The sequence below is a fragment of the Tetrahymena thermophila genome, assembly GCF_000189635.1.
Source record: "Tetrahymena thermophila SB210 genomic scaffold scf_8254752, whole genome shotgun sequence".
NCBI classification, from domain to species: Eukaryota; Ciliophora; class Oligohymenophorea; order Hymenostomatida; family Tetrahymenidae; genus Tetrahymena; species Tetrahymena thermophila.
The window spans coordinates 876996-899563 of record NW_002476512.1 but is presented as its reverse complement, the minus strand read 5'-3'; the positions used below and the strand labels follow the sequence as shown (position 1 = coordinate 899563).

The following is a 22568-nucleotide window of genomic DNA, read 5'->3' as shown; positions in this document are numbered from 1 at the left end:
AAAATTGAAAAATAATTTAGAATAATTGCTATACTTTGATAATTATTTCTCTAGTAGGAAATAAATATTAAGTAAAATAATAAATATTTTTGAAAAAAATTTAAATTAAAAAATTTTTAGCTGAAATTAGGGCTGAAAATTTAATGCTGAATCATATTCCCCTACATCATATATTTAATGTAATGAGTGCTCTTTTTTTTAGAATTTTTTAATAATAACAGAGAGGCATAAGAGAGATAATTTGAATAATTTTTATTCTTTTTCGATTTTTATAATTTATTTACAGTATAAATTACATACATTATTTTGACAGATATGAACATACTTAGTACTTATTTTGTTATATTTTGTTTTTTTAAATTTATTTAATTATATTATAAACTAGTTTAGTATTTATATTTATTTTTTACTAAAAAGAGAAAAAAGAAAATAAAATTTATTTATTTTTTAATTAATAATATGAATTAACTTTTTTCAGGATATTTCATTTTATTCTTATTGTTTTTTAATACAATCATCACAATTTATTGATACATCTGTAGGAAAATCTACTTTGAAAACTGATAGGCACTTCATGCAATATCTTTTACTTGGATTTGTAATTTTAGGTTAATGTTTACAGAATTTGTAATGACACTATACACATTAATAAGCTTGCTAGCAACATTCGAAAATTGGAGTTGTGTTACAAATTATTCCTGCTTCAGTTAAATGATAACAATTATTATTATATGTATTGTAAGGAAAAGTAGGTTCTATCCTTTTGAGCAATTTGTTTTAAGTACGAGCTTAATCTTATTGTATAATATTTTATTTTGCCAGCTTAAGCTACTTTTTCTTATACTTAATTTCTAACTCTAATTATTAGTATTGATTCACCAAATCGTTTTTTATTTATGTGGGAGAATATTGATCGGGAAGAGGTATTTTAAAATCTGTATGGTTGTTAAACACCTCTTTCAAAGCAAGCTAGAGTTTTTATGTATATTAATAAACTGCTTCATTAAAAGTATTTTCTAACTTATTATATTTAGTACTCAATGTATTATGCAATTAATCAATTTTAAGATAATGAGATCTACTCACTAATCCAAGTGACATATTTATTTCTTTTTTAGTTAAATCAAAAAAATTTTTTTAAACAATGCTCTGCATAAATTAATCAATTTTTTCCAATCTTTCAATTTCTTATTCAATACCATCAGCTGAAACTTTTAAATGACTGCTGCTCTATCCTTATTAAAATCTATCTTTTTATATTTGCTAGTTATTTATTTACTAAAGATATCCTCCAACGTATTTAATTTCTGAATAATCTTAAATTTTAGATTTCCTTCTTTATTCTTCAGATTCTTATTACTTTTCTTCTTTATCCATTTATTGTAATATTATTTAGTATTGATTTTAAATTTTATCTTTGATTTCATCAAGATTTTAACATATTTATTCTTTTATTTAATTAATTAGTTAATTTATATTTCCAAGAAACGAAGGATGTTCCAATTCTTCTTTTATACTCTTGAAGTGAAAGAATTTCCTTAAAAAAGTTTCATAAGAGCTCTCCAGTTGCAAAATAAATTCCTCGATTGTTTTTAAATCATGAAATTCATGGTCAAAACTTGAAATACATTTTTCACATAAAACTCTCTCCTTATCCAAGCATTTTTAGTCTACACAAATATATTTAAGTTGTTAGTGTTTGTGAGCAGAGCAAACTGGCTTCAATGTTAACCCTAGTCTATTTAAAGCAGATTTTTTTAAAATATCATCAAAGTTATTTAACTTTTAACTCTATTTCATACTTTTTTATTAAATAATATTTTATTAATTGAGGTTATTTTTATTAGAAACAGTGCTTTTATTCAAAGATGCAGTGCTTTTATTCATAGAATTAGTGCTCCTATTGAGTAAAGATGTGCTTTTATTAAGTATTGTTGAGCAACTTATGCTTCCAATGATTTCTGTGTTTGAAAGAGGAATGAGACTAGATGCATTTAATTTCGTTTATTTCTAAGGAGAGAAGTATTTATCCTTAAGACTTTTGGACATATAAAATTCGCTGCTATTTAAGCTACTTTAAGGGCGTTATTAATAAATACTATTTTTGCTAAAACTTCTATCCATTTAACTTTATTTAGTAGAAGATCTCATTAAAACAGAATCACTTTATTTGGATTATGATGCCTCCTAAGGAGATTTTTCAAAAATTATATGTGATTGCCTTGAAAGCTTATCTGTAGGAGTGCTAATCTCCTACGAAATATAATTCGAACTGCATTATTTACCTAGAAAATTTCTTTTCATAGAATTTTAGCTAGAATTTGTATTTCTAATTACCTCTGGGCTGCTTCTTTAATTTGGAGATTGAAACTGATTTAAATATTAATTTGTGTAATCATCCAGTTCTTATTTTTTTAGGTTTTAAGAAATAGGGCTTAATTATGAATAATGAGATTTATCATTGCTGCTGATTTAGTTCTGATCTATTTCAAAATGTTGATCATTTGGAGAAAAGGACATATTAAGCTTATCTTAACAATCTTAAGTCTACTGCAATTAAGAGACTATATTTTTAACATCGCTATCCCTATGTTCATTCTATTTTTTGTAGCTTAAACTCATTAAGATTTGGTATCAATTTGTAAATTTGCTAATTTAATCTCTTTAAAAATAAAAAATATCACAAAATTTTAATTAAATTTTGTGTAGTAATTAATGTTCTATTAGGTATAACGCTGAAAGTAGCTAGCTACTGTTCTAAAATAAATCATGAATATTATTCGTTATAGTTAAATTATATTTACTTACTTTTACAAATTCAAATCAAATCAAATTATACATCAATCACTATTACAATAAATAACAACTATAATCCACTTTTGATATTTTGTAACCAATTTATAATAAATAATAAAATAAAAAAAATATACATAAAATTTATTTATTTTTGGCAATATTTCAATTCTTTTTAAAATTATTTTAATTTAAGTCTTAATATTCCATCAATTTTTTGTAAGTAATTAAATGATATTAAATTTAATAAATATAAATTTAACTGTTCTTTAATCAAATTAGATTTATTTTATACAATATATCTAAAATTTTATATAAATAATGTTTTACAGCTTATATTATTGCTATTATTGCTAAATATTTGATGAAATAGATGTTGAAAATTACTTAAATTTCATAAAATATATAAAAAAATAAACAAATTTTTATTATTTTCATCAACATTTTATTTAATAGCTGTTTTAAATATATATTAATATTTTTTTATTCATATAATACATCTATCTAAAATTTTAGATAATTAAATTAAGATTTCCAAATTTATATTGAGTATTATTTAGATAATTAATTAATTAATTTAGTTATTATATTTGTTTATATGAGACAATTATTAGTATGTATATTTATTTATTTATTTGTTTATTTATTTTGACTTTAGTTAAAATAGTTCAGAAAATTTAAAGGCAAACTAAATTTCATTTGATAGCAATTTTTCTTTATTTAATAAATTGAATTTCTATTTGAATCTTGAATATTTATTTTTTAATTCATTTATTTGCTTTAGGAAAAAATTAATTAATTTGTAAGTAGTTAAATTTATTTTAGATTATATTTCAATTTTAAGTTTAGATTATTTTATCATCTTCATCAAAATCGTGAAGAACTTCTTCGTAGCTTGTTACGAATTCTAACTCTGTTTTGATATTAGATATTTTGTTTTTAATCTCTGAATCTAATAAACATATCGATTTTTTAAGTATTTCTATTTTATCCTAAAATTAAAATTTATATCGTAAATAAATAAATAAAATTAAATAAGAATCAGATTAATTAAAAATTTACATTGAGATCTTTAGCAAGTTTCAGTATTTCATTTTTTCTGTTTTCTTCCTCGTAGTTATAAATAGTTTACATACTTTCATTATGACTATCTTTTGGACTTTTAGAGCCCTGATTGCTTACTGCTTCTTTAATGTATTACTTGAACTAGCTTTAGATTTGATTTACCTAATCTAATTCTTTTTGTAGTGCCACTTTTTTTAACTCTGTCTCTTCTACAAACTCTATAAAATGAGGAATCTCTTGTATTTCATTTAGTTAAACACTTTCTGTTTTGAATCGATTACTTTAAATGCTATAATTTTATTCTTTTTAACTTTCTATTTATTTTTTGCTCTATAGGGCTTGATCATAGCTTTATAAATCTTTATTAAATTCTTTTTCTTAAGCCTAATTAGCAAAATTAGTTTTTAAGGCAGGACTTTAAACTTTAGAATCATTATCTGGATTCATGAGTCTATCAGCTATAGCCTAGTTGAAACTTATCTGGTTAGCTTTGGAATTTTTGTTAGAATTTTGATGAGAATTAGATAAAAATTGCGTATGCCCATTAATGTTATTTTCTATTTAGTTTGCCGAATATTTAGGTCTTTACATCTCTTCCAACTCCATAACCTTTTCTTTTATTTCTCTAAAATGTTTACGTCTAGCATAGGCTTTATACTTTAATATTTTATGGCTATAAGGATAAAAATCGCATAAATCCAAAAGTATTTTGCGGTCTATACACATGCATTCTACATCCTCATCAATAGCTCTTTATATTTAAAAAAACTCTTCAAATAATCATTCATTTTTCACATATATTTATTACATAAAAGCATTCGAAGACTTTAGATTGAATAAAATTAGATGATCACCAAAGTAAGAACCAGGACCTAATGTGATATATTTATGAACACCATCCTTTGAGCCTATTGTTACCTAGTATTAATAATAAAAGATATTTAATTATGAATTTTTTATAAAATTTGACTTAATTTACATTTCCTTTTGTAATAAAAAAGAGATCATTTGGACAGGTATCTATAGGAATAATGTCTATTTATTTCAATCCATCGTATTCAGCTTAAGTATATTTTTTAGGATAGAGATTTACTACAACAGCATGAACAAACTATATTTCTAGCCCTTTAAAGAAGACAGAAAACCTGTCAATAAATCCTTTAAAAATGTGATCAACAAGCTTATTTCAATATAAGAATATTTTTTTATTTATTTATTTTAAAAATATTTGTTAAAATTTACTTGACTTCTTAAATCCACTGGAAGCTAATTAAAGAAAGGAAACTCCTGCACAACAGTTGTGTGATCTCTTTACCAATAAATTGTAAATCTTTTTCTTAAATCATCAACAAATGACTATGGTAATTTTCTTGTAGGATTTGCTCTATCTATTTTGATTATCCACTGATCAAGATTTTCATTTTCATTTTAAATATATTCTAAATGGTCATCATTAAGCTTTTCAATAAGATTGTTTATATTTCCCATCATATAAGCAAAAATGAATACACCTAAGAACTTTTTTGTTATTTAAAAATATGAGTGAGCAATTAATTAAGCCTTTATTTTATCTTCTTAATAATTAATTTATTTGTAAAAAACTGAGAAAAACTTTTGATTGATTGATTTATTTACTTATACAAACATAGTAAATATTCTTTCGTAGCTTGTTTATCCATAAAAATCACCATAACCTAGTGTTGTCAATGTTGTGAATACCCAATAGAGTGATGCAACAAATTCAGTTTATAAATTATTTCCAATTTCAGATGCGGGATTATCATCACTCGAGAATAGTTACTCATATACCCATCCCGACATTAGTCTAAATTCTTTTGCATTTTTATCATATCCATATTCTACATTCTTTTTGATACCAAGATAATACCAAAAGCAAGAAAGATATTATGCTATAATACATAGTAGCAACAAAAATTATAGAATGGTTGTTAAGCTCTTAGTCAAGTTGATATTAGAAGTAAAAAACCCTAAAACCTTTTTAAATTAAATTGATGAAAATCAGATCGATTGTAGACTTTTAATTAATTATAATTTACTTTGTTACAAAATATTTAGAAATAATCTAAAACACAGCCAATCTAGAGCATCCTGAGAAATCTTGTGCCATACCAAGTGTTAAAAATATAATAAGGAAACAAAGCTGTAACTTCAAAAAAGAATAATCCGTCGGAATCCATCCATAAGAAACCACTTTTTTTATAAATAATAAAAAGTAAAATTAGCATTAATTGATTGAGTTAAAAAATCAATTAAATTTACAAACAATATCTAAATGCAATAGAGTTAAAATCCTTAACGACTCTTGTTTTGTCAACATAAGCACAAAAAAATTTAATAATTATCGTGCAAAGAAAAAAAGAATCCATAACAATATCTATGACCATCAAATTCTCCTAACGAATCAAACTAAATGCATATCTATAAAGTTAACAAAAAAAAGTTTTTTTTAATAAACATTTTATAGCTGTTTGAAATTAATTAATTTATTTTACCTAAAGGGAACAAGAAATATGTTGTATATAATGAAAAACGATTCAATCAATAAAAAGTAAAATCTGAAGTTTGAGAATGGTAATAGTAAAAATTTAGAGTAAGCCCATTTAGATTCTTTAGGTTAGTAGCTATCCAAAATACCTACTTTCCTATTTTATAAGACAAACATAATTAGTCAATATTATAAACATAAATAAATAAATAAATAAGTTAAAATTTTTCTTAAGTTTTAACAAATCTCACCTTTTATACTAAATGATTCTTAGTACTGACTTAACTTTTTTCCAACCTTTCATAGCGATTTAATATCTCCTATTTTATTCTTCCTCATTCACATTTTCATCTAAAAATGTTGTTTGTTTTTTTTACAAAAGATTTTTAAGTTTATCCATAAAACCTCTTTATGAACTCTATTTAATTTCAATACTTTCTGTTAATTAGTTAGCTTTTACTTGTTAATTCTAGCTTTTATTTTAAGTCACATTGCTTCCATCTTAATTTTATTATTCGCTATCGATCTATTTTTAAATTAAGAAATCAACAATAGCTAAAAATTACTACATTTAGAATAAAGCATTTAGTCAAGTTTGACATTTAATAAACAAATAATATTAAAACTGATGCTTAATTTAATTATATATACCTAAGGTTGCATTAAACCATTAACTATGTCTAATTCTCGCTATTCTGTAATTAATTCATCTTAATTAGTATTTTATTGATCAGTAAATAAAATGTCTGTATTCATAAATAAAAATTAGTTTCAATTATTTATCTTTCGCTTTAATGCAACAGATCACTATCGGCTCTTGTATTTAATAGTAGCTCTATTTTTTTAAATATTTTCTATTTCACTGCTTTAAGGCTTCTTGAATAAAATACTAATAGCTCTAATATTTATATCTACTAATATACAATTTCACAAAAACTGCTTTTGTATTTGAAGTAATTTAAATTGAAATATATAAAAAACAAACAATTATTCTGATTATAATTCTTGTAAACCAAAGAAAATTTAACTATTACATGACCATATAAAAAAGCCTTGTTTAAGCAAGCTATTTTAGATTAAAAATTATTAAAGTGGTTAAAATTTAACAAAAAAATAAAATAAGCTTAAAAAACAATTTTAATAATATTTATTTTATGATATTCTCAAATTTTTTTTAATTTAAATTTCTTTTAAATTTTTTCTGTTTATTTTTTGTTTTCATATTTATTATTCACAAATACGTTAATAATTCATAGCTTTTTAAAACTTCAAATTTATTTCAAGCTTATTTTTAGCTATAATTCAAAAAATAATGATTTTGATTATCTATCATAAAAATATAATTTTAAAATCAATTTGTAAAAATTCCCTTTTAAAATAATTTTTGCTTGAAATATTCATTTATTAGCTCATTCATTTGTTTTGATATTATGTAAATTTTAATTAGAATTAATAACCTTTCCTTTTGCTGAACAATCAATCAATAAATTAATAAATGAATGAATGATTGCTTATCAAATAATAACTATGTTAGTATAGTTTGATTTTTGATATACCTAAAAAAATATATGAATGTATTATATATATGCTTCTTAATAGAATGTGAAAACAAAGAAAATCTTAACATAGGGAAAAGTATATTTTTAATACAAAAAATATAAAAAATAAATAAATAAAAAGAAAGAAAGATTTATTTAATTAATTAATTTATAAATAGATAGCAGTCTTTACAATTTATCATGAATCCCAGAAATATCTTCAATTTAGCAAAGAAAGTTTAAAATTTCAATTCTATTACATAGAAGGCTTTTAAGAGATTCGGAGGTGCTGCAGCTCATCACGATGACCACCATGATGATCATCATGGACATGGTGGACATGGTTATGTATGATATTCTAGCTATAAATAGATTATAATTATATTATGATTATTATTAGATAAAATCAATTAATGATTAATTTAATTTAAAAATATTTTTTTAAATATAAAAAATAGGAAGTCCATTTAGTTAAAGATAAGAATCTTATTGGTAACAAGAGCTTTGTAAGTTTTACAAATATTTTAATTTTATTTGCAAAAATGAAATGAGGTCTTAGAAGGAAGAAATATAAAATACAATCAATTTTTGTTGCAATTAGAAGATGATTTAAATAGTGATTGGTTATTTTAGATACAAATAGAAGCAAACAAAATATCTATTGATAATTAATTTAGTAGAAATTAAAATAGCTCTTAAGTATAATTTGAATAGATAAATCTAATAATGATAAGATAGATAGATAAATGTCTCTTTTTAGAATAACTCATTTGAATTTGATAAACATTTTTCTAAATAAACAAACAATTTGTTATGAATTAAAAATGATAGAAAATGATTAATAAATAAAAGTAGATGTTATATTTTATAGAAATCATAAGCACAAATAAAATATAAGATTATTCAATTAATTATATAATAGGATAATTACAGCAATATTACTCTTTAATCCTAAAATAGTGTTTGCTTTCTAGAGATATTTCTTTCTTTGATTCTCATAAATCTTCAATGATTTGTTTTATCAATAAAATATCTAAATAATTTTTAATCACATATTAAAATAAAAGAAAGACGATTTGGTTGCTGTCTATGGCTTTACTGATGTAAATGATCACCACCATCATGACGAAACCGATCCTTATCACCATCTTAGAGGAGTTCCTACTCTTTCGTAATTAGATTTGCTTTGATATGATTATTAGAAATTAAATGTTTATATATTTAAATAGCTTCGAAAGAATGTACTTTGCTGATGCTTATTACCATGACGATACTCATGAAGGATTAATGAACGAACCCCACGGTTATTTAACTATGGATGACGTATATTATTTATTTATTTCTTAATTGTTTTTATATTTCAAATTTTTAATTTTTAGCCTATGGATCTTAGACCTAATTATGAAAAATCTGCTTTAGAATTATTATTCCTTGTTAGTGGTGGTGCTATCTTAGCTCTCATGTTAGGTTATTAAGGTCTTAACTTAGCTAATCCTGCAGGTAAAAATAAAATATTTGGAAAATATTAATAAGAATTTTATTTATATATTAGAAAGTCTTTTCAGCTTGAATACTGCTGCTGAAGAAATTGAAGATAAAATTAGACAAATTAGAATAGATAATGATAAATTACTTTAGAGAAAGGCTTAATTAGAAGAAGAATTAGCTTCCCTCAATAACTGAGATGATTTTAAGCTCAAAACAAAAATTATTCATATTTTTTCTCAAGAAGTAACAAACAAACGAAATAAAGAAAGAGTAAAACTCTTTTAATTGGCCTACGAAAGTTTGAAATTTAAAAAAAATATACACGAAATTAAACAATAACTGAAACTCACATCTATTTTATGCGATTGCTTTTTGTTTATATTCGTATTTTAGATGGCTTTTTACTAATATATCCTTAATATCTATCACTCATTCATAAACAAACAATTCTCAAGTATTTTCTAACACATAAACCTTTATATCGAATTATTAAAAAAATTAATTTATCAAATATCCATCTATCTCCAAATTAATTTAAAAATTTATATTATCAAAAACAATTAAAATATTTTTGTTTTTGCTAAGGTAAGGTAAGGTTTTTTTATTTACTTTAAAAAAAGTAAAAAAGTATTAATGTATTTTTTAATTTTTTAAATGTCCAGACTCTTCAATTTGAAAATATGTCCCCCATATGATAGGATTTAACTAAATTTTACATGACTATATGCTATTCATATGATAAAAGTTATTTATGTAAAAAATAATAATAAATTTAATTTATTTAAATCATGTTATTTGTTTTCTTAATAAAGAATATTTTTATAACTTAAAGATACTTTTTTAGAAAAAATATTTAATAATCTATTGAGAGAAATTAAAATTTACGAATTATAATAAAAAGAAAAATATGATAAATTTTTAAAGAAGAGATAGTTTATTTATAAAATAAGATACTTCATATCACAACTAAAGCGAAAATGTTGATTTGTTGTTTAACATATATCAAAATACTGTTTTTTAATAAATATCATAGAATTTCTTAGTAATAATTATTATTTTTATTGTATTGTTATAATAACTTATATATATATCTCATAATTAAGAGCATGAAATATAATTAAATTATAATCTACTATTAATATGAGGGTAGTTATTATTTTAAGTTTATTTTCTCATTTTTAATTGTTTATTTGTTTGTTGTATATTAGAGGATATCGAAACACATTTAAGTTACAAAGCATTCATTATTTATAAAGATTTGAGTCTTTGAGTAATAAATATTCAATCTAAAAAGAAATTTAAAGAGCAGAATATTTATTTTAATTATTATATTTTGTTAAATTTCAACAATTCACATTTATAAAACAAAATATGTTTTAATATTTTTTTAGATTATAAAAGATATTATTTTAATAGACAGATCAGATCATGTGTGAGTGAGTGAGTGATTAAGTAAGTAGGCAGGTAAGTTTTTACTTGATAATTAGTAATTTCTGCACTGAAACCAAAATAAAATTAAGTATTATTATTAATTTTTTTTGTTTTTTGAGAATGATTTTATATATTAAAGAAGATAAGAATACTAAAAAATTATTTAAAAATAAGGACTTTTAAATGTTCTCTTTTAGTTACTTTCCTCATAAGAAATAGGGAAGAACTTGCTTGTAGCTGGTAGCTCTAGAGCTCTCTGGGACAGCATTAAAGAAGGTAAACTATCTTTGCATATTTTCATCAAAGGATAATATACTTGCAGCATTACCCATTCTGTAGCAATAATTAGGAGCACTCCATACAGTAACTAGATTCTACTTTGTAAACCAATATTTATAGCCCTCTTAAGCAAGTTAATGAGCTCTACAGATCAATTGAAGACCATTTATTCTACAAAATTCTTCAGTTGGTTTCCAGCCAAAAATCCAACCTGCGCCTCTTGGAGATAATTGCCATGATTCTAAGTCATCTGGATCACTCCACATTAAATCACAGAAGGGTCCATCATGAGGAATTTCAATTTTGCGGTTTATTGTTCTTATTTAGTCCAGAGTCTTAATGTCTGGAGATAAACCACCATGGATGCAAAGTACAGTCCCATCTATTATAGCAGCTAGAGCTAAGTGATCAAATAGATCTGTAAATATTTTCCATGGGTTAGAATTACCATATTTACGAGATATTTCATCAAAGAAACCGTACGCTGAAGTAATTTGGCGAGATTCGTGATTTCCTCTGAGAAGGGTAATATTACCAGGGTACTTCAGCTTCAAGCAAAGCAAATATTCTATTGTTTCTACACTGTTATGTCCCCTGTCTACAAAATCTCCAATAAAAATATAATTGCTTGTAGGTATTTCTCCACCTTTTTGAAAAAGTTCAAGTAAATCATAAAATTATCCATGAATATCTCCACAAACTGTAACTGGAGCACTAACTGGCTAAACATTAGACTCTTCAATTAGGATTTCCTTTACTTTTTCACAGAGCAATCTTAAATCTCTCTCAGTAAGAATTTCTTTGTCTACCTTTAAAGTATACAACCACTAATCTACATCCGCTTTCATTCTACCTGCACTTAAAATAATAAAATGTCAAAAAAAAATGATAAACATCTTTAAAATGATAGCAGATAGTATAGTCACTTAATAAGAAGAGTATAATTAGAAAAACACTAAATATTTACCAATAGATTTTTCAATAATTTTGATAAAATAATTTATTTTAAATTGACTAGAAGTAATTATTTGAAAATTTTGTCTTGTTCAGCTTTAGCTCCTAATTTAAAGTTTATTTAATGTTATGAAATTTAATAAATTTTTTATTGTCCGATTGATTGATACTTAGGGAATTTGTTTGTTTGTTTGATTGCTAAGTCGTTTTCTGATTAAATAATTAATGCATAAAAATAAGTAAGCAATCTGTCAAATATGTTTTCATTCTTAACAATAATAAACAAACATTTATAATTCTTATGCATATGCCCAAAGTGGAAATAAAGTAAGCGATTAAAAATTCAAGTTATTTATTTTCTTTCAATATAAATTTAGAAATTCATTCATTTATTTATTTATTTCTTTATTTATTTACTTGCTTGTTGATTAATTTGTTGTTTATTTGCATTGATTTGCTTTATCTTAAATGAGTATTTTGATGGAAAGAATTAAATATTTTTAAGTAATAATAAAAAATATTTTACTAAAAATACATAGAAAGATAGATAGATACAAATAATAAAAGTGGTTGAGTTTTTATTTTTAGTTTAATCATTAGAATTCAGTCTTTTTGGGCATAGGTAACTTGTAAGGAAGGAAATCAGTACCAACAAAGGGAACCTATTAAGATTTAAAGTAAAATTAAAATTAAATTAAAAAAAAAAATTGATGATTACGAGGCATTTAGGAACACGAACACCGTCCTTTTCTTGATAATTTTCTAAAATACAAGTTAAGGTTCTTTAAGCAGCACATAAAGTACCATTAAGCATGTGAACGAACTTCTTTTCATTACCCTTATCACCGTCCTTCTTACCAGGAATGACTTCACCGGTAGTGACGTTCAAACCTCTGGATTAGAAGTCAGTACAGTTAGAGCAAGAAACCAATTCCTTTTAAATTAATTATAATTTTTATAAAGATTCATTTTTTCAAGTATTTGAATTTACCTTGTATTGACCATAACCGGGGAACCAAGCTTCAAGATCGTACTTTTTAGCAGCAGCATCATTAAGAGCACCAGAGACGATATTAACAACTCTGTAGGGTAAGCCGAGTTCTTACATGAATTCTTCAGAAATTTTAATCATTCTTTCGAGTTCATCCCAAGAGTCTTCAGGCTTGCAGAGAACGAATTATTCGACCTTTTCGAATTAGTGGACTCTGTAGACACCCCAGGTTTCTCTTCCAGCAGCACCAGCTTCCTTTCTGAAGCAAGTGGAAAGACCAGCATATCTTAAGGGAAGTTCCTTAGAATCAATCCATTCACCAGAATGGAAGGCAGAAATGGGTTGTTCAGAAGTGGCAATCAAGTATTTTTCCTTATCTTCGTTTAAGGTCTTTTATTCTTCAGCATGCATGACACTGGTGGAGTCAACCTATTTTTTTTTTGTGTTAATAAAACCAATTAATATTTAACTGCCTGATTTATTTAATTTTTTTCAAATAAATGCTTTGAAGAAAAGATTTCATTAATAATTCTATTTTTGCTAATTACCTTGTAAAGTTGTTCATCAAAGTCAGACAATTAGCAAGTTTCACCCATAACATCCTTCTTCATGAAGAAAGGAGTGTACATAGGGCAGTAACCCTTCTTCATTAAGAATTATTAACCGAAAGTACATAAAGCTTGAACTAAAAGAACACCGTAGTTCTTTAAGAAATAACCTCTGTGACCAGCAATCTTTTAACCTTTTCGTAAATAATTTAAAAAGAATTAGAATAATTAAAATATTGATAAAAGTCAATTTTTCTTTAATAATCCTTTGTTCGTTTTTTTATTTTAAGGAATTTTCGCTTATCTTCTGAAAATTTTCAATATTTTCTAAATCTAAAAAAATAAAAGAAGATATTTATTTATTTATTTTCTTTTTAGATAGTTAGATTGATGGAAACAAATGCTATTTTTAAATAATTTTCTTTTTTTTTGCAAACTTCTCCTTTTAATCTTTTTTATGCTTTGTACATTTATTTATTCATTCATTCATTTATGCATAGACGCTATTTGATTCTATTTAAGATTTTGGTAACAAAGAAAAGGAAAACTAAAGAAAGATATTGATTGGTTCTATGTATCTATTTTTTTAGATCTGTATAAATAAGATAATATCATTTTACCTCTCTTTTGGTCGAAGCCATCGAGCATGTAGAGAATTTGATGGTGGTGAGCAGCACCAGGAGTTTCGTCAATCTTAATAACTCTCTTGATATCATCACCCCAAGTTCTAACAACTCCGTTGAAGTCTTCGTTGTTGTGAACAACGACAGAGTCATGAACGATGTTACCAATCTTCTTCAAAGTAACTTCTAACTTTTCTTTCTTTTCACTGCTTTCAACTTCTAAAGCCTTGATCTTTTCTTCGATTTTAGCTTTTTCAGCAAGGAGATCTTCACAAGCATCAGTCTTATCTTTCTTCTTTCTCTCACCGATAGCAGTTTGAACAATTCTCAATTCCTTTCTGGCTTGTTCGTAGTTATATTAGGCTGTTTTAAATTAAGATAAATTTTGAATAATGAGAGCATTAACTAAAATCTAATTATTTAAATCATCATCAGACTTAATTTTTCTAATGGCTATTCAAACATTTTTTCCTTTAGTTTAATTTGTATATAACTTCTTGCTTTTTTGGCACTTTCGAATGGGTAGTTAGCCATTTCGTTCTTGGTAAAGTAAGTAATTAATAAAATTTAAAGAATGCTTACACTTTCTCCATTCTTCGTCTAATGCAACGACTTCGTCAACTAATTCAACTTTTGCGTATCTTCTTCTTTGAGATTCCTTAATCTTTTCGGGATCACCACCTATAATATTTGAAAAAAATAGATAAATTCAAATAATTAATTAAGGTTGATTGTTTTATGTATAGATATTTAGTGATCGCTTCAATTAAGAAAATATTTTTAAAATAGAGAGTTTGCTCTAAAACAAGAATAGTATGATGTGAAGAAAACAAAGCTATTTACCCTTTTCCTTTCTGAAGTCGTTAATGTCAAGACCCATTTAATAAGTAAGTTTGAAATTTAGATTGTTATAGTAATTGGTTTTTTAAAAAGGTAAAATATTTATATTTTTATTAAATTTATATAATTTTTGAAAATTGTTCAATCTTCTTAAAGCCAGCATGATTCGTTTGGGGAAATTTGATTAAATAATTATTATTCTATAAAAATTATCTTTTATTTTGAGGTAGCGAGATAGAAATTTTATTCAATTAATTACTCTCTCTGTTTTTAAAAAAGATTTTTTTAGTTTAAGTATCTTTTAAGTTCTCTTAAATATTTCGTTAATATTTAAATTTATTTGTGTTATTTCTACTATAATTCTCAAGCAAGCAAGTATTCGATAACAATTCTTTTTAATTTCTTTTTTTAAATCAATAAATGTTTACTTATTGAGTGCTAAAAGAAAAATACTATTTAACTTTTTTTGTTTTTCGCGCAATTTTAGAAGCGGTTTTGATACTTTTTTCCTTGCAATAGAAAAAAATTACACTTTTTGTGAAATATTTTTTGTTATTATTATAAAATTTGCTCACAAACTGTTTTTGTTTGTATTCTTTCAAACTTCTAAAACATTCTAAGATATTTTTTCTAGCACATTTACTTGCTTTTCTAATAATCCCTTTCCAAAATTTCATCCATTTTATTTACGATAAGTCTTAGTACTTATCGCTAATAGATAGAGTCTACTGCATTTGAATTACTAAACACGTAGGAAAAATTTTAGATTAGAAAATTGTGGATTAAATGACATAAGAAAGTATGCAATCTAATTACTATGTAGTATTGCCTAAAATTTATTAACAATTGTTAATTAATAAATCGTATCAGCTCATAATTTTTTGAATCTTATTTATGAAATTAAAAAATTTTACGTCACAATTCGACCTAATTTTAACAGTGAATAAAAAAATTGCAAAATATACTAATAGACATTTCAAATCATTAAAAGAGAATTTCTTGTCAATCAAGAAAACTTAAATTTAAATAATTATTATATTCCACATTTGATTTTTAAAATTGAGTAAAAAATACAAATCTTATATTACTTAATTTGATGCATATTTTAATTTAATCATTTCTAATACTTCTAGTAAAGTCCTCTTTTTAATCTTTTTAATTTCCCTATTTTTTTCATACCAATTGTGAAGATTTGTGAAGGATTTTAACTTCAAATAAATCTATTTAAATTGTAATATTTATTTTTTTTTAATTCTTAAAATTTATTTCAATAATTACATGTTTTACTAATCAATCTTTTAAGCAAATCACAGAAAGTAAGTTAAAAAATTTTCTCAAAACATTCGATAAATATATTAATATATTAACATAAAGTTAAACACATATAAAGCCAGAGGAAAAATTATTTAAATATTCTATCTCAATTAATAATTTATATTTAGTTTAATCTAGTAATAAATAATATTCTAAAAGAAAGTTGATTTAAGCTTTTAATTTTTTTTATTAAGCAATTATAAACAGGTATTAAACAATAAGAAAAGTTAATTAAATATTCTAACACAATAAATTTTATTTGGCTTTGTATTAAAATTAATATTCCAAAACAATGTTGATTTAACTTCTTTCTTTATTTAGTAACAATCACTGTTTAAAATTTTAAAAATTTTTATATTCTAAACTGATTGATTTAGTAAAAATTTTAAATTGACAAAAATATTTAAATAAAAGAGTGATAGCTTAATAACTTAATAACCTTAATTAAAATTAATCGCCTTCTTTTTTTTGAGTTTTTTTTAAAAAAGCCATAAATTATCAATTATATTTTATTATTTAATCAACTGATCAAAATAAGTTGGATTGAATTAAAATATAGTGGCTTATGAAATTATAAATACAGTCTTAATTAACGAGGATTAATGGTAGTAAATATTTAGTAAAATTTTAAGATAATTACTGAATAAAATAGATGGAAAAGCTTATGAAATAGTAAATTTAAATACCCTAATTTCTACATGTGAGAGTGTGACGTTTTTATCAAGGAGAGGAGTATATTTTTTTAATGTATTTTAATATGAGCTTGGCTATATAAATATATTATTATTTTAAACTTCCTCCTCCCTTTTAAAAACTGGTTGGTTATTAATCCTAAATTTATGGCAAATTCTATTTCTTATCAAAACAAAATAGGTAAATGCTTTATAATAACAACAATTAATATCAGATATATTTAATTTTAAAAGTTTAGATAGCTGTGAGTGTTATTTTATGAATGATAATAATTTTATAAAATTCAAGCTACTTTTGATATATGTATACATATTTAATAAAAATAAATACTTTCTTTTTAAATATGATAATATATATTTATACCTAATTAAGTTAATTCATTTTTTTATTTATATCAAAATAATAAATACATTTGAATATCTAAATTTAGAAATAATTTATAATTAATTAATATATTTTTACATAATAGTCTTATTAAAGAACTAACTAAATAACTAACTATCCAATCAGAAATATGAAATTCAGGAAGTAATGAATGAATTTTCTAACTATAGTTTATTAATTGTTTTTATTTAAAATAATTTCACTGTTCCTAATAATCTTCTTCTTTGAAGAAAATAATTTTCAAGATAGTTCTTACAACGAAACCAAAAATAGCTCCTTTTTTAGTTTTTTTAGGGTAGTAACAGCAAAATACAGCAAACAAACCTACAAAGTCTAAGAAAAATACAAGAAAGAACCCAAACCAGAAATCACAAGTAGTTCCTTCCATTTCAAAAGTATTTTAATTTATCATGTCTTATTATTGTTATTAAATATTTTATGCTTATTGCTGATGTTATTAAATTATTTGAGCTGCTAATGCTTAAAAGTTATTAACTTGGTTAGGAGGAATAACTCCTTATAATTAGTTTTGCTGATTTTCAATATCTCCTCCTTAAGGGTTTTATTATTGCCCTACTTAGTTAGCAGGTGGATTTATCTAAGCGTGCATAACGGGATTTCCTATAAACTCTAAACTACCTAAAATTTCATCATCTCTAACTAGTCTTCCTCTATAAATGAATCTAATAGAATAGCCTTCGGCAACTTGCTAAGGAAAAGCTCGCTATTTGAGAGCGTTAATATTAATTTATTTAAGTTCATCTGTATAAGGGATGCAAATAGGCTCACCATTAAGTTTTTTTATAGTCAAAACAGGTGGCTAGTTGTTTTCTTACTACTTTTTTTCTAAATCCTAATCTCCCTATTAATTTTATTGTCCAGCTTTATTTTCTTAAGAAATTTGATTTAATTCTATATTAGTTGCCTGCGAAGACCTGCTCTCTACATCAGTTTCAATTTCTTCAATTAATTTTTCGTGCTTAGGCAAGCCTTGTGTGTCCATCTAATTAGCAGTGACTTTTTTTAATTCAATGTATATATTTGAACTTTATGATAAATTAGTTTTAATTATATTCTATCAATAGCAATCAATAACAATAATGATAATAAATAATAATAATTTCAGAATTTTTATGTAAATAAATAAATAAATTTTTTTGATAAAATTCATTATTTTTAAATTTGATTAAAATTTTATTTGCTTGTCCTAGAATTTTTGTTATAGACTAAATGGATAATTAATTGTAATTGCAAAAAGTAAACATTCTATTTTAAAATCAATTATATATATTATAGGTATAAACCAATACAACTCTTTAATTTTGGTCATCTGCATTTTAAATATCCTATATTCATCTTTTTAGGTATGTGTTTTCTTCTACAACATTAAATGATAATAAAGAGTTTCTTGAAATTGATATAACAAAATATAAAAATTAAACATTATCATACAAGTTTTAATAGTTAATTAATATTTCAATCATTCTAATTTTTTATAAATTATTCTATATTGAATAAGAATTTATTTACTCTTATTAAAAGTTAGTTTTAAATATTTAAAAAATAATTAATATTAATTAAATATTTTAAAAATTTTAATATCAATAAGTTAATTAAATGTTTGATAATTATGGTTGAATGATAAGCTAGAATCAGAACTGGATGTGCATTTATCAAAGATTATATAAGAGTAAAGCGTTATTTAAATCTCATACAACTACTTTTCCAGTGTTTTATAATAAGAAAACATCATATTCATTTTTACATCATAATTTATATCAAATAGATTCATCTTTTTTTTGTTTTTTTAGAATTTCAGTTGATATCCAAATATAATTATTTGTCTTTTTTTGATTTTTTAGATTTTTTAGATTTTTTAACCAACAAATATAAATGAATACTTTGTTAAAAAAACATAAATCTCTATAAAATTTATTTGTTTAAGTATCAGGTTTTAGTGAAGAAGTTTTATTTTATTATCAATAAAATTTTTATTAAAATTTTTAAAATTAATGAATTTATTTTTCATTTTTTTGAGATAGATAAAATTAAAATTATTTTTTATTATCTAATTTATAATTTGAAGATTTTAATTTTAAATAGAACGTCTAGATAGATAATTTGACTCTTTGGTTGATTTAGTGATTCTATTATTTAATAAAGTTCTTTAGGTTTTTTATTAACTTGAAGCTAGAGAGCTTGTTTGATGAATAAATATCATATCAATTGAATTTTAATTAAAAGTTAGAATTAGCAAAATATAGTCATCAAAAAGAAATACATAAAATATTCACGTTAAATAGAAATGGTAAAAATAGCATCTTACTTTTGAAAAATTTCACAGTCTTTTATGGTTAAAATATAGGAATTTTAATAATCATTTTGAAGTTAAAGTGTCGTTAAAATAAGTTAGGATGAGATAGTTTCAAGGCTAATCTATTTATTGATTAGAAACAAATATTCCTAAATGAATCAACAATTTCCAACAAATTTGCAATAAAAAATCTACTTCTATGAATTTTGTTTGAATCCTTAAATAGGATTAATAATGAAAGAAAATATAATATAAAAGATGAATAAATTATTCCAATTAGCGATAAGAATAAACTTCCTAAATTCATTTATAAATTATTATGATTTTGGTTGAAAATAAAAATATTTGTTTGCCAGCCAAACGAAGCTTATATTTAATGATAATAAAGTTCTATATATTTATAACCATAGAGACTGAAAATATATAAGTGAAATAACTTCTAACATTTTTAAAAAATAAATTAGAATCAAGACTTTTTGAAAGATTTAGATGATTTGGATGATGGTAATTAAATTTTATTTCAATTTTAATATTTATTTATTAAAAAATTATTTGTTTAAATTAACAAAGATGAGGAAATAGTTGTAGATGATGGGTATGGCGATGATGATAACAATGAAGAAGATGAAATGAATGATGAAGATTTGTAGAATCTTGAAGGTTTTGATGATGAGGATTTGGAGGGTGATAATCTAGAAGAATAAATTGTTAAAAAAGTAAAAACACAAAATAGAGAAAATGAAAAGGAAAATGCTATTTAAGAGTTTAAGACAGCTTTTTAAAAAGTTTAATCCAAGCCTATTTCAAATTTACTAAATGATGCTGAGTTCAAAAAGCTCTATCAAGTAAAATTAATTTCAAGATTTTTCATCTTATTTATCTTCTTAATTTGTAGAAAATCCAAGAGTATAAAGGAAAATAAAATGTTTCTAACTTGACAGCTCAAGATGATGAATATCATGTTATAATAAGATCAAATGAATATGCTGCTATTATTGAAAGAGAGTAAATAAATATACTTTGTATTTATTATTCCTTATTAAAGTTTCTTTTTTAATTTAATTTATTTTAGAATCTAAGCTGTGCATAAATTTGCAAAGGACATCTTCTTAAAGAGATTAGCTGAATTGCAAGATATTGTTATCAATCCTATTGATTATGCAAAATGTGTCAAGTTAATTAAAAATGAATCGGATATCATGAAATTAGATTTTTCTAGCATTCCTACATTAACTATGCAGTAAATTACTTCTATTTCTGTTGCAGCTTCGCAAGAAGAAGGAAAGTATTTAAATGCTAGCGAATACAAATAAGTCATAGCTGCTTGTGACAATATTTTAGAACTTCACGAGATGTCATTATAAGTAATTAATTTTTCATATTTATTATATATTTTATTTATCATAAAAATATATTTTAATTAGATATAAGCTTACATAGAGAGTCGTATGAAATTTATTGCTCCAAATTTAAGTGCTCTCGTAGGAAGTACTTGTGCTTCTCGTTTGGTTACAGCAGCTGGTGGTGTGGAAGCTCTCTAAAGAATGCCTGCTTGCAATATCTAAGTTATGGGTTCCTAGAAAAAATCACTGTTAGGTATGTCTAAAGAAGGATAAGGAAATAACAGAGGTTATTTCGCATAATTAGAAATGGTCTAAAAAGCTCCTCCCTAGTTTTAGACAAAACTAGTCAGAATGCTTTCTACTAATGTTGCAAAAGCTGTTCGTATTGATTTCTTGAAGACATGTCCTAGTGGATCTGCTGGAAAAAGATTGTATGATTTAATGATTTAAAGATTCTCAAAAGTCTAAGAACCTCCTCCAGCCAAGATGAACAAACCTTTAGCTAAACCTGATGACAAGCCCAGCAGAAAAAGAGGTGGTGAGAAATATAGAAAGATTAAAGAGCGTTTAGGATTAACTAATTTGAGAGCTTTATCACAAAGAATGATGTTTGGTGATTAAGTAATTTTGAAAAAATTGATAAAAACTTAAATATTCTAAATAATTTATTAATTAAATTAAATAAAAGGCAGAAGAAGAATTTAGAGACACAGGAAAGGGCTTTGGTCTATTGGGAGTTTAAGCTGGTACTATTAAGGTCAATGTAAGCAAGAGGAAGATTAAATTAAGTAATGTTATTAAATTTTATTTATATATTCTAAATTTAATATAAAAATAGCTCAAAAGCAATAAAAGCAGCAAGCTAAATAAGAATAAAGATAGGTTCCACTTAAAATAGCTGGCGGAGATATGCAAGATGGTCTTGCATCTAGCTTATAATTTACTTCAAATTAGGGAATAGAACTTATAAGTAAATAATAACTTTTTAAGATAAATCTCTATTTAAATTTATTTGTAAAAATAAAGATCCTTACCTTCTCAAGCAAGATGGTATCAAGACAGAAAATTATTTTAACAAAGATGTTGGTTTCAGAACTGTTGTAGAAACAAAAAACAATGTAGGCTTACTCCCAGGTCAATTTAAGGCTCCTAATTGAGTTTACTACTTAATCTATCTTAAAATTTAAATGTTGGTTGTGTTTGTTTTTAAACTTGTTTTTCATAAAAATTATCTTTAAATTTGCAATAAAAGTTGTTTAAAATTTTTAAAAAAATAATTAGGGTGTTTTTTTTGTTTTAAACAGTAAAAATTAGTAAAAAAATTAATTTTTGCTAAAATTTACTCAAAAAAATTTAGTTTGAAATGAATTAGATAATTTTTAAATTCAAACCCAAAAATTTTAAATAGGTTTTTGTTATAGTTAAATTAATTGTTAAAATTAAGTAAATAAGTAAAAAAATATA

The 22568-nt window shown here is 23.6% G+C and overlaps 7 protein-coding genes across 7 annotated transcripts; 3 read left to right on the top strand and 4 right to left on the bottom strand. All coding sequences in view use genetic code 6, as the record gives it.

The window, feature by feature from the left end:
- Nucleotides 1-474: 474 nt before the first annotated feature.
- TTHERM_00115390 (hypothetical protein) lies at nucleotides 475-2622 on the bottom strand (the record flags this gene model as incomplete). Its single annotated transcript, XM_001010736.3, has 1 exon — nucleotides 475-2622. The coding sequence occupies one exon, from the start codon at nucleotides 2620-2622 to the stop codon at nucleotides 475-477; it is 2148 nt and encodes a 715-aa protein (XP_001010736.2).
- Nucleotides 2623-3626: 1004 nt separating this feature from the next.
- On the bottom strand, nucleotides 3627-7120 carry TTHERM_00114390 (cation channel family transporter; the record flags this gene model as incomplete). Its single annotated transcript, XM_001010735.4, has 11 exons — nucleotides 3627-3785; nucleotides 3856-4609; nucleotides 4667-4776; nucleotides 4838-5038; nucleotides 5101-5376; nucleotides 5494-5853; nucleotides 5916-6069; nucleotides 6139-6297; nucleotides 6372-6521; nucleotides 6616-6890; nucleotides 7016-7120. The coding sequence occupies 11 exons, from the start codon at nucleotides 7118-7120 to the stop codon at nucleotides 3627-3629; spliced, it is 2703 nt and encodes a 900-aa protein (XP_001010735.4).
- A 983-nt stretch (nucleotides 7121-8103) lies between these two features.
- On the top strand, nucleotides 8104-9585 carry TTHERM_00114380 (transmembrane protein, putative; the record flags this gene model as incomplete). Its single annotated transcript, XM_001010734.3, has 6 exons — nucleotides 8104-8250; nucleotides 8361-8408; nucleotides 8970-9073; nucleotides 9132-9225; nucleotides 9282-9402; nucleotides 9455-9585. The coding sequence occupies 6 exons, from the start codon at nucleotides 8104-8106 to the stop codon at nucleotides 9583-9585; spliced, it is 645 nt and encodes a 214-aa protein (XP_001010734.2).
- Nucleotides 9586-11027: 1442 nt separating this feature from the next.
- TTHERM_00114370 (serine/threonine protein phosphatase 2A) lies at nucleotides 11028-11948 on the bottom strand (the record flags this gene model as incomplete). Its single annotated transcript, XM_001010733.3, has 1 exon — nucleotides 11028-11948. One exon carries the CDS (start codon nucleotides 11946-11948, stop codon nucleotides 11028-11030), a length of 921 nt encoding a protein of 306 aa, XP_001010733.1.
- A 589-nt stretch (nucleotides 11949-12537) lies between these two features.
- Nucleotides 12538-15239, bottom strand: TTHERM_00114360 (seryl-tRNA synthetase). The gene is made up of 7 exons (XM_001010732.3): nucleotides 15060-15239; nucleotides 14799-14897; nucleotides 14214-14579; nucleotides 13594-13787; nucleotides 13046-13474; nucleotides 12773-12988; nucleotides 12538-12716 (listed from the first exon to the last, which is right to left on the bottom strand). Exons 1-7 carry the CDS (start codon nucleotides 15217-15219, stop codon nucleotides 12648-12650), a joined length of 1533 nt encoding a protein of 510 aa, XP_001010732.3. The 5' UTR covers nucleotides 15220-15239; the 3' UTR covers nucleotides 12538-12647.
- A 2659-nt stretch (nucleotides 15240-17898) lies between these two features.
- TTHERM_000113344 (transmembrane protein, putative) lies at nucleotides 17899-19072 on the top strand (the record flags this gene model as incomplete). Its single annotated transcript, XM_012796252.1, has 3 exons — nucleotides 17899-18480; nucleotides 18744-18811; nucleotides 19057-19072. 3 exons carry the CDS (start codon nucleotides 17899-17901, stop codon nucleotides 19070-19072), a joined length of 666 nt encoding a protein of 221 aa, XP_012651706.1.
- A 680-nt stretch (nucleotides 19073-19752) lies between these two features.
- TTHERM_00113340 (snoRNA-binding domain protein, putative) lies at nucleotides 19753-22466 on the top strand (the record flags this gene model as incomplete). Its single annotated transcript, XM_001010729.3, has 8 exons — nucleotides 19753-19755; nucleotides 20226-20265; nucleotides 20332-20606; nucleotides 20657-20766; nucleotides 20834-21125; nucleotides 21186-21725; nucleotides 21793-22074; nucleotides 22131-22466. The coding sequence occupies 8 exons, from the start codon at nucleotides 19753-19755 to the stop codon at nucleotides 22464-22466; spliced, it is 1878 nt and encodes a 625-aa protein (XP_001010729.3).
- Between the last annotated feature and the right edge of the window lie 102 nt (nucleotides 22467-22568).